This window comes from Lithobates pipiens, unplaced genomic scaffold, assembly GCF_037356315.1.
Source record: "Lithobates pipiens isolate NorthernLeopardFrog02 unplaced genomic scaffold, aLitPip1_a1.2 Scaffold_18, whole genome shotgun sequence".
NCBI classification, from domain to species: domain Eukaryota; kingdom Metazoa; phylum Chordata; class Amphibia; order Anura; family Ranidae; genus Lithobates; species Lithobates pipiens.
Genome location: NW_027507758.1, coordinates 159,267,501 through 159,279,967, shown reverse-complemented (window position 1 = coordinate 159,279,967; position 12,467 = coordinate 159,267,501). Strand labels below are relative to the sequence as shown.

At 44.2% G+C, this 12,467-nt stretch overlaps 1 protein-coding gene across 1 annotated transcript in view; it reads right to left on the bottom strand.

Annotated features, from left to right (window-relative positions):
• The window catches only part of WDR27 (WD repeat domain 27), a 577,860-nt gene that overhangs the window by 502,241 nt on the left and 63,152 nt on the right, over positions 1–12,467 (bottom strand). Inside the window, exons 5-6 of the mRNA XM_077486311.1 lie at positions 7,137–7,244; positions 5,455–5,506 (exon numbers count right to left, since the gene is read on the bottom strand). Of these exons, the coding sequence (XP_077342437.1) occupies positions 5,455–5,506; positions 7,137–7,244 (160 nt within the window). The remainder of the gene's footprint in view (positions 1–5,454; positions 5,507–7,136; positions 7,245–12,467) is intronic.

The window sequence follows — 12,467 nt, the reverse complement described above, 5'->3', positions numbered from 1 at the left end:
ATATTATTTTTTCATTCAATATTTGGCGCCATTCTCATTTTCCTTATTCACTGGTGAAATCCACGCCCAAGAGGGTTAAGGCAGTGCTGGAAAATAATTGGCCACACAAAATATTGACACTTTGGGCCCAATTTGGACATTTTCACTTAGGGGTGTACTCACTTTTGTTGCCAGCAGTTTATACATTAATGGCTGTGTATTGAGATATTTTGAGGGGACAGCAAATTTTCACTGTTATACAAGCTGTACACTCACTACTTTACATTGTAGCAAAGTGTCATTTCTTCAGTGTTGTCACATGAAAAGATATATTGAAAGATTTACAAAAATGTGAGGGGTGTACCGTATATACTCGAGTATAAGCCGAGATTTTCAGCCTCTTTTTTGAGGCTGAAAGTGCCCATCTCGGCTTATACTCGAGTCATCGCTGTCTGCCTGCTCGATCAGCGTGTCGAGCAGACAGACAGCGGACATTCTACCATTCAAACGCCGCGCCTCCGCCTCCGCCTTCGCCTGTGATAGGCGGAACACTGAATTTCCCAGCAGCCTGTGTTCCGCCTATCACGGACATCGTCTCATCCTCGTACTACGGACGAGGATGAGACGATGTCCGTGATAGGCGGAACACAGGCTGCTGGGAAATTCAGTGTTCCGCCTATCACAGGCGGAGGCGGAGGCGCGGCGTTTGAATGGTAGAATGTCCGCCGAGGCGCCGACGAAGAGCGGCGATCCTGGCAAGGCACGGGACGGAGGCAAGGCAAGGCACGGCACGGGACGGGACGGAGGCAAGGCACGACACGGGACGGAGGCAAGGCACGGCACGGGACAGAGGCAAGGAGGCAAGGCACGGGACGGAGGCAAGGAGGCAAGGCACGGGACACAGGCTCGGGACACAGGTAGGCTGGACACACACACACACACACACACACACACACACACACACACACACGGACACACACACACACGGACACACACACACAGGGATGGATGGATACACACACACACAGGGATGGATGGATGGATGGAGACACACACACACAGGGATGGATGGATGGAGACACACACACACACAGGGATGGATGGATGGAGACACACACACACAGGGATGGATGGATGGATGGAGACACACACACACAGGGATGGATGGATGGATGGACACACACACACACAGGGATGGATGGATGGATGGACACACACACACACAGGAATGGATGGACGGACACACAGGGATGGACGGACACACACACAGGGATGGACGGACACACAGGGATGGACGGACACACAGGGATGGACGGACACACAGGGATGGACGGACACACACACAGGGATGGACAGGCATGTCTCACCCTCGGCTTATACACGAGTCAATAAGTTTGCCAGTTTTTTTGGGGGTAAATTGGGGGCCTCGGCTTATATTCGGGTCGGCCTATACTCGAGTATATACGGTACTCACTTTTGTGAGATGCGTATATATATATATATATATATATATATATATATATATATAATATACACTATTAGGGGTTGAGTCTGGTATATAACATCAGACTCAGAGAGAAAAAGAATGTATTTAAAGAAATAAAAACTTAGGACCTTAACCACTTGACCACTGGGCACTTAAACACCCTTAATAACCAGACCAATTTTCAGCTTTCGGTGCTCTTGCATTTTGAATGACAATTACTCAGTCATGCAACACTGGACCTATATGAAATTTTTGTCCTTTTTTTCACACAAATAGAGCTTTCTTTTGGTGGTATTTAATCACCGCTGGGTTTTTTATTTTTTGTGCTATAAAAGAAAAAATACCGAAAATTCTGTAAAAAAATGAATTTTTCTTTGTTTCTGTTAGAAAATTTAGCAGATTAGTAATTTTTTCTTCATAAATTTTGGCCAAAATTTATACCACTACATATCTTTGGTAAAAATAAGTACAAATTGGTGGATATTATTTGGTCTTTGTGAAAGTTATAGAGTCCACAAGCTATGGTGCCAATATCTGAAAATTGATCACACCTGAAGTACTGACGGCCTATTTCAATTCTTGAGACCCTAACATGCCAGAAAAGTACAAATACCCCCCAAATGACCCCTTTTTGGAAAGAAGACATTCCAAGGTATTTAGTAAGAGGCATGATGAGTTTTTTGAAGTTGTCATTTTTTCCCACAATTCTTTGCAAAATCAAGATTCTTTTTACTTTTTTTTTTTCACAAAATTGTCATATTATCAGGTTATTTCTCACACACAGCATATGCATACCACAAATTACACCCCAAAACACATTCTGCTATTACTCCCGAGTATGGCGATACCACATGTGTGAGACTTTTACACAGTGTGGCCACATACAGAGGCCCAACATGCATGGAGCGCCATCAGGTGTTCTGGAGCACCCAGGACAATTCTGACATTTCTCTCCTACATGTAAAAATCATCATTTATTTGCTAGAAAATTACATAGAACTCCAAAACATTATATATTTTTTTTAGCAAACACTCTGGAGAATACAATGGTGGTCTTTGCAACTTTTTATCTCGCACGGTATTTGCGCAGTAATTTTTCGGAAAAAAAAACAGTTTTGTGCTTAAAAAAAAAAAACACAGTAAAGTTAGCCCAATTTTTGCATAATGTGAAAGATGAAGTTACGCTGAGTAAATAGATACCTAATATGTCACTCTTCAAAATTGCACACGCTCGTGGAATGGCGCCAAACGTCGCTACTTAAAAATCCCCATAGGCGACGATTAAATTTTTTTTTACTGGTTATATGTTTTGAGTTACAGAGGAGGTCTAGGGCTAGAATTATTGCTCTCGCTCTAACGTTCGCAGCGATACCTCACATGTGTGGTTTGAACACCGTTTTCATATGTGGGCGGGACTTACGTATGCGTTCGCTTCTGCATGCGAGCACATGGGGACAGGGGCGCTTTAAAAAAAAACATTTTTTTTATTGTTCATTTTACTTTATTTATTTTAGTTTGACATTTTTTTCCCCAAAAATAATTTTTTTGATCACTTTTATTCCTATTACAAGGAATGTAAACATCCCTTGTAATAGGAATATGGCATGACAGGTCCTCTTTACAGTGAGATGTGGGGTCAATAAGACCCCGCATCTCACCTCTAAGCTGGGAAGCCCGAAAAAAAAAAAAAAGATTCTGGCTTTGATCGTATTAGCGATTCGGTAGAAGCACCGGAGGGCGGAGGGCAGCGGGAGGGGGGGGATGTCTATGGCTGGGTATCGCAGGGTATCACCGACTATGGCTGGGTATCTCAGAGTATGGCTGGGTATCTCAGAGTATGGCATTGCAGAGTACTGCATTGCAGAGCATTGCAGGGTATTGGCGGGTGTTGCAGAGCATTGCAGAGTGTTGCAGGGTATTGGCGGTTGTTGCAGAGCATTGCAGAGTGTTGCAGGGTATTGGCGGGTGTTGCGGAGTGTTGCAGGGTGTTGCAGAGTGTTGCAGAGTGTGGCAGAGTGTTGCAGGGTGTTGCAGAGTGTTGCAGGGTGTTGCAGAGTGTTGCAGGGTGTTGCAGAGTGTTGCAGGGTGTTGCAGAGTGTTGCAGAGTGTTGCAGGGTGTTGCAGGGTGTTGCAGGGTGTTGCAGGGTGTTGCAGGGTGTTGCAGAGTATTGCAGGGTATTGCGGAGTGTTGCAGAGTGTTGCAGAGTGTTGCAGAGTGTTGCAAGGTGTTGCAAGGTGTTGCAAGGTGTTGCAGAGTGTTGCAAGGTGTTGCAGAGTGTTGCAGAGTGTTGCAGAGTGTTGCAGAGTGTTGCAAGGTGTTGCAAGGTGTTGCAGAGTGTTGCAAGGTGTTGCAGAGTGTTGCAGAGTGTTGCAGAGTGTTGCAGAGTGTTGCAGGGTGTTGCGGGGTGTTGCGGAGTGTTGCAAGGCATTGCGGAGTGTTGCAGGGCATTGCGGAGTGTTGCAGGGCATTGCGAAGTGTTGCAGGGCATTGCAGAGTGTTGCAGGGCATTGCAGAGTGTTGCAGGGCATTGCAGAGTGTTGCAGGGCATTGCAGAGTGTTGCAGAGTAATGGCAGGGTATTGCAGAGTAATGGCAGGGTATTGCAGAGTAATGGCAGGGTATTGCAGAGTAATGCAGAGTAATGGCAGGGAATTGAGGGGTTAATTTTCGGTGAGCAGCGATGTGGGCACTGCAGATGCAGCCCACATCGCTGCTGACACCTATCTCTTCCCCCTCCGCTGTACCGATCGGCACAGAGAGGGGGAGGGAGGAACCGGCGTCATAACATGACGCTGGCTTGTTTACAAGTGATCACTCCGTCATTTGACGGAGCGATCACGTGGTAAACGGCCGCGATGAGCGGCCGTTTACCGTGATTCGTGATGCGCCGGGTCCACTGGACCCAGCGGTCACGGATGCTCTCGTGTGCGCGCCCCAGGGGGCGCGCGAGAGCAGAATTCTGGGAGGCCGTTAATTAACGGCCTCTCAGAGTTAAACAACCGCCCTGAAGCCGTTAATCGGCAATGGGCGGTTGTTAAGTGGTTAAACACTGGTTTTGCAGATTTGCAGACAGAACTGTAATATAATATTACCTGCACCTGACGTCACTTATGCTGGCCATACATGGACAGTTTTCCTTCAAAAATGTTTGTTTTAATAACCTTTGTACAATTTTTTCTACTTGTTAGTAGGGTCAAATCGGAGCAAAATGGAAAACTTTTCCCGGTCGAACAAATTTTCAGGCAGTGTATGTGTTTCCAAAATAAATGTAATTTTGGAAACACATACACTGCCTGAAAATTTGTTAAAAAAATTGGTTAAAAAAAAAAAAAAATTCTAATGACATTTAACCATTCATCGAATGTACGAATAATTTTTCTATGAATATTCTAGTCCAAAAATAAATACTTGTATGAACAGCATTAGACATTTAGTAGCAGCAGCACACTTTTTTTATCCCCTGTCATGATGGGGTTAAAAAACAAGTTAGCTCTTTATAGTACAAAACCAGCAGATATAAAGGGGTTTATTTAAACTGAAAAGCTTCTGGCTCCTCCTGCCTTCAGAGTGCCCCTATAGCAAGCTGCAAAGTATAGTGTAGAGTGCCCCTATAGCAAGCTGCAAGGCATAGTGTAGAGTGTCCCTATAGCAAGGTAAAAAAAAACTTCCTTTAGAATCAGTCACTTTCTTCTCCTGCCCAGGACTACATGTCCCATGAACATTGCTCCTCACACATTCACAAGCTCTCAGGCACTTACTGACATGTATAAACGGTAAACTGAGTTGTATGTGTGTTGTACCGTATCTTATGATATGTAAATGAATAATACATTCTGTGTGCAGGCCAACTATTCGATTATGGAAATAGTTGACAACTATTTTTATAATCGATTAGTTGTTTCAGCTAATGACCACATATGGTTTATTTGTTCGCACTGCAAATAAACATATAAAATTAAGTAATGACTTAATTTGAGTAACATACATACCTGATATTATTCCAGACTGGAATACCAAGTGTCCTGCATGGTAGTCCCATACCTATAATTAATATAATATAATGTAAAAAAAATCATTTGCAGGCAACAAGTGAAAGTAAGCATTTACTGCAATCCAGTAACTAGTGTAACAGTGCTTAAGACAGATCATTTACCCTATTTATCCTATTCTGCCTTAATAGGAGTATTAGAAGGGTACAGTATTTCAGTCCTTCCTAAACTGTATCTTTCTTTCTGTTTTCACACTTCCATGCCAGGAGTTTGAATACTGCCATGTGTTTCCGTTTTTCTAATAGCAATTGCAAATAGTAAAATGTACGGTATGCGGATGTTGAATATTTAAAGGGTGTATGGCACATCATACAGTAGAAGACTAAAAATCTGAGTGTTAAATATATAAAACTTAATTTTCAATGCAGTTTACAGTTTGTGCAATCATTATTTTTTAGCTTTTAGCTATATTAGTATTTTATTTAATTAACTATCATTTCATCACCACAATAGGCTTTATGTTCTGGCTTTATGGTTATACTCCAAAAATGCCATTATCCTGACCATTTACTGTGCCCTAAGGCTGCTTTCACACTGGGGCGGTATTCAGGCGTTACAGCGCTAAAAATAGCGCCTGTGTAGCGCCTGAAAAAAACCAGCCCCTTTCACTCCAGTGTGAAAGCTGGAGGGCTTTCACACTGGAGCGGTGCGCTGGCAGGACAGTGAAAAAAGTCCTGCCAGCCGCATCTTTGGAGCGGTGAAGGAGCGGTGTATTCACCGCTCCTAAACCGCTCCTACCCATTGAAATCAATGGGACAGTGCGGCAATACCGCCGGCAAAGCGCCGCTGCAGCGGCGCTTTGCTGGCGGTTTTAACCCTTTTTCGGCCGCTAGCGGGGGTTAAAACCACCCCGCTAGCGCCCGCAGACCGCCGCTAAAACGACGGTAAAGCGCCGCTAAAAATAGCGGCGCTTTACTGCCGACGCCCGCACCGCCCCAGTGTGAAAGGGGCCTTACTGATCACAAAAAAAAAAAAGTCTCACTGGACAATGGAATGAGAGTCGGTAAGGCTTAGTCAAAAAGAAAAAGGATATTGAAGCCCTAGTAAAGCAGAGAGAGCACAGAAGAAGTTGTATAGCTAATAAAGTAATAGCAAGCACCTTGTGGTATCTTTTTTTTTTTTTTTTTTTTTTTTTTTTTTAGGACTGTAATTTTTAAAAGTGTAAAATGAAGTACAGGTTCCATTTAAAATGAAACTTTACTTTTTACCCCCACCCCCATCAAATCATTCTCTGCAGCTATTACCTTTTGTACCACCACCCCCCCCCCCCCCCCTTTAGAATGTAAGCTCTACGAGCAGGGCCCTCCTGTACCTTTTGTATTGTACTGTAATTGTGTTGTTCCCTCCCCCCCTATACATTGTAAAGCGCTGCGTAAACTGTTGGCGCTACAGAAATCGTGTATAATAATAAAAAAATTTTTTTAAGCCAAATAAAAAACTGATGTTTCCCACAGCTTCATTAATTTTCATAAAATACACACGCCAGACTTTCATAGTTATAATTCCTTATTTTGCGCAGTATCTGTTGTTTTCTGCTAACTCTGACAGTCCATTAATATTTCATATGATATTACTTTACCAAAGGAAGCAATAGATAGTTACACATTGTACTAGAGTATTACCGAAAAAGTTCTGTCCTCAGAAATGCACACAAGGAAATTATCAACCCAAAATTCTGCACCAGTCACCAGTCCCTGGTGTACTGCCAACTCTGCAAGTATTTCTTCTTTCTGTTACCAGAAAAAGGACAGACAAAAAGCATTTTAACAATATTTTATACAGCGCATTAGACTAAAAAACAAAAAAATAACAAAAAAACCCTATTGAATAACATTCTCATGATCACTTACAACAAATTGAATACATTGGATTTATAGCAGCCATCATTTTGTTCACTTTCTATATTATTTTTCTAATCAGTTTTTATTGGGTTTAGGCCTCATGCACACTGTTTATGATAAACACTATTTCCCCTGTGTGACAGACCTAGCCGGGACAGAGGCTGTTGGAAGGGACTGAATGCCAGCCTCTTGCATTGCGATTATGTACCCTGGCATTTGGGGGAACGGTGCTCTTTGTGAGCTGTATGCCTGGGGACCCCTGAGGTGTTACTTGGATTCAGGTCCTTGCCGCCCCCCAAGACACACAGACTCTGGATATGTATATGCCATATTAGCAATAGACTGAATCACACTGTTAGGACACAAACTGTTAGATGCTAATGTCATCAACTCCAGCCACCTGTCTGTGTCGTCTAAATGAGTCTAGTCTGGCTTGTAAGAATATCCCACACAATGTTGTTGTGCTAATTAACCATGTGTTGATGTTTATGGTAATATGGTAATGTGTATTGAATAGTCAGTCAGTGAGCTAGGAGATGTACCCTGAAAAGTCTTGTCTCTCAGTCAACTAGTCTGGGTCAATTATTAGATAATTAGCTCATGCTAATTAGGTTAGGTTTTAGTCATCTTGCTGTATATATTTGTGGGAGATCTCAAATAAAGGGCTATTCGTGATGTACTCCAAGACTGGTGTTGTCTAGTTCTTGGGGTTCCTATAAGCAGATCCATTGGCGTCATGTTCCAGCACTTAGGAAGCGGTATACTGATGGAAACACTCAAGCGGAGTGTGGAAAATAGGTTCCGTCACACCCTGACAGGAGAAAATAAGCTTTACTAAAACTCACCTAAGCTGCGTTGTTTTCAACCCAGTTTAGATGAGCTTAGCAGAGTTTAGCAGCGTTCAGTGTTTGGGTGTTTATTTCATTGGCAAGTATTTTAACTTATTCTGGCCATTGAAATTAATAAATTCTAAAGTGCAAATGCATCTATCGGTGTCTTTAGCCACATTTGGCATTTGCATTCAGGACTGAGGCTGCTCCGAAAATCCTCTAAAAGCCTATAGAGTTGATTTACTAAAACTGGAGCATAAAAAATCTGGTGTAGCTCTGCAAAAAAATAAATCAGTTTCCAGGTTGTTCTTGTCAAAGCTTAATTAAACAAGTTGAAGTTAGAAGTTAATTGGCTACCATGCACAGCTACATCAGATTTTGCACTGTCCAGGTTTAGTAAATCAGCCCAAAAATGCCAAAAGCCCTAAAAACATCAGATAACAAACAGGCAGATCTGTCAACCATGGAAGTATCAATGTCAATAGACAGCACTACTGTAATAAAGATACAGAAATATTGCAGCAGTGTTGTGTCTTTTATAAATCCAAGTTTACACCATCTACAAGTCTTTTAAGACCTTGCTTAACCACTTCCCGACCGCCGCACGACGATGTACGTCGACAGAATGGCACGGGCAGGCATAAGGGCTTACATGTACGTCCTTGCCTTCCCGCGGGTCGGGGGCCCGGTGCCTGCGGCGGTCGGTATTCGTTCACGAGCGATCCGGGATGAGGGGGCGGCCATTCATTCATGGCCACCCCCTCGCGATCGCTCCCGACGAATAGAAATCCTTCGTCACATCACTTCCTCTCCTGTAATGTAAACACAGGAGAGGAAGTGATGTAATCTCTCCTCCGTGTCGGTATTTTTCGTTCCGACACTGAGGAGAGAGGATCGGTGAGTTGCACCAACACGACACTACACAGTAGAACATGCCAGGCACACTCACACCCCCCCGATCACCCCCCCAATTACCCCTGCCCCCCAGTCACAGTGACACCAATGTCATTTTTTTTTTTTTTTTTGCATTGGTGTCATTTGTGACTGTAATAACTGTTAGGGCAGTTAGGGTTAGCCCCGTGATCACCCCCCGTCGCCAGTGTCACTAAGGCTGGGTTCACATTGCAGCGGTTTATGAGAACGAATGTGATTCGCACCGCACTGCAGTGCAAATCACATCCGATCTCTGTGCGATTCGAGTTCAGCCATACAGATAGTATGGCTGAATTCGCATCGCACCCGCCGCACCCGCCGCACCCGCCGCAAATTCGCACGGGACCCTTTTTTTGGCCCGCAGCAGAATCGGATCGCATGGGTGTTCACACCATGCGATCCGAGTTTGCAGATCGCACTGCGATATGCAAACTGATCTGGGGGTGTCATTAACATTTCACTGACACTCCCAGCAGTTCGCATAGGGCAGTGTGAACTGCCGCCGGGAGGCATGCGATTCGGGAACCCGCCGCGGATTTGTGGCGTTCCCGCATCGCTCCAGTGTGAACCCAGCCTAATAAGCGATCGTTTTTCTGATCGCTGTATTAGTGTCACAGGTGACGCTAGTTAGGCAGGTAGGTATTTAGGTTCGCCGCAGCTTTTTATAGCGCCAGGGACCCCCATATACTACCGCATAAAGCCCCCTGATTGCCCCCTAGTTAACCCTTTCACCAGTGATCACCATATAACTGTTACAGGTGACGCTGGTTGGTTAGTTATTTTTTTATAGTTTCAGGGCACCCGCCATTTATTACCTAGTCTCACTAGTGTACCCCTAAATTTAGGGGTGTCTACTTTCCAAAATGGGGTCATTTGGGGGGGGTTTGTGCCATCTTGGCATTTTATGGCCTTCAAAACTGTAACGCCCTTAGAAAACCTGAAGGCGGTTCTTGGTTTTCGGGGCCCCGTACGCGGCTAGGCTCCCAAAAAGTCCCACATATGTGGTATCCCCGTACTCAGGAGAAGCAGCAGAATTTATTTTGGGGTGTCATTTCACATATGCCCATAGCATGTGTGAGCAATATATCATTTAGTGACAACTTTGTGTAAAAAAAAAAAAAAAAATTTTTTTTTGTCATTATTCAATCGCTTGAGGCAAAAAAATAAAATATTCAATGGGCTCAACATGCCACTTATCAATTTCCTTAGGGGGTCTACTTTCCAAAATGGGGTCATTTGGGGGGGTTTTGTACTGCTCTGCCATTTTAGCACCTCAAGAAATGAGATAGGCAGTCGTAAACTAAAAGCTGCGTAAATTCCAGAAAACTTACCTTAGTTTGTAGATGTGACAACTTTTGCGCAAACCAATAAATATACAATTATTGACTTTTTTTTTACCAAAGACATGTGGCTGAATACATTTTGGCCTAAATGTATGACTAAAATTGAGTTTATTGGATTTTTCTAATAACAAAAAGTAGAAAATATCATTTTTTTTCAAAATTTGCGGTCTTTTTACGATTATATCGCAAAAAATAAAAATCGCAGAGGCAATCAAATACCATCAAAAGAAAGCTCTATTTGTGGGAAGAAAAGGACGCAAATTTTGTTTGGGTACAACATTGCATGACCGCGCAATTACCAGTTAAAGCAGCGCAGTGCCAAATTGTAAAAAGACCTCTGGTCATTTACCAGCAAAATGGTCCGGTCTGAAAGTGGTTAAATATCATATGTCAGCCCTAAGGAATCCTATCTGTTCCACTCAATGCCAGTGCAGCAGGCTGGTTGTTATGACATTGCAATGGGGTTAGACCAAAGGATAAAATGATGGGGCTGCGCTTCCAGAAAAATGGAACCTTATAAGAAAACGCTAGAGAGCTAATTATTCGGATGGAGATATATCAGATGGTATGTATTCAGACTAGTATGGTAGAGGAGAACTCTTCTCCCGGTGTGGAAATTATTCTATCGAAAGTGCTTGCAGCAGTGTGTACACAATGATAACTGTCACAATACAGGGTGCAACTTATATCTCTATGACATAATAATAGTGCTAAGTGCAATAGTGCAATGAATAATAATAATAATAAGTGCAATAAAACCACATACAGTGGTCTGACTGTAAATCAGACTTCTACGGCAAAAAGTGCTGAGTGCATCATAGCAAAACCAATGTGACTGAAATATAAACAGTTACTGACTAGGTAGGCGCAAAGATAAAGTGCAGAAAATGCAAGCAAAGTGCTAAGTGTAACACAAAATATAAATAAAAAAACACATACAATAATCAAACTATAAATCAAAGCTCTATAAACAGAAAGTGCTAAGTGCAAAAAATAGCAAAACAATTGGACTATATCCAGCTGTTAATGACGTGAACACAGTCCCGTGATGATGTCACATAAACATATAAAGTGATTTTGTGCTGAAAAATGCTTCAGAGGCTCTTCCTCCACATAGGTGATTCCACGCATAAGTGTGCACACTGGGTAATTACCTTCCCGCTATATAAAATATAGCGTATATGCAGCCTCCTCTTAGATATACCAGGAGTCCCAGGGAAGGGGGTGAAAGGGGGGGCCTCAGGGGGTCACTCTCAGATCTCCGTCACAATATACTCGATTAAGATGTTCCAATATAGCTCAGAGAATAAATATAAGAGCAACCATAGTGTAGCATGTATTTAAAATCCACTACTTTATTAAAAGGTTAAAATTACTCACAAACGGGGGCGTGGCCGGACGTATATGGCGGCGGACCTGTCTGAGGCTGGCTCCTGGACACACGGAGCAATCCGCCGCCATCCGCACCGCTGTTCCGGATTCCCGACCTGAGACCCACATCATCGGGTCCGGGACACTCTGCTGCTTCCCCCCAGGGGGCTATTGAGGGATTCCGGAGCCATCGAATCCCGCGGGCCACGAGGAGAACCCGGCGCCGGCCGCCGCCATCTTGCCGCCTCGAGGCCTCCCGGTTGGAGTCACGCAGAGCCGCTCAGGCAGGTAGGGGACTTTCATCTACACCCCCCTGCCACTCATCTATTGCTGGGGGTCGCTCCGGTGGGATTCTGGGGCCCGTAGGACACTCGGGGAGGCCGCGGCAGGCTCCGGCCTAGTGCGGCCTAGTGAGGCCTGTGGATCCCCGGCCTTTCCTGATCCAACCACCCGCGGGAGAGCTCCGAGGCCGGCCCGGCCTCCTACTATACATTCCACCCTGCCAAGTAGCCGTCCTGGGGGACGTGGAGTAAAGATGGGCATGTGAAACCGCAGTCTGGAGCTAGCCAGGGAACCGGCCGCAAACTCGTCAGACGTGGTGGAAACTACATGCCAGGAGGGCGCAGGCACCGGCG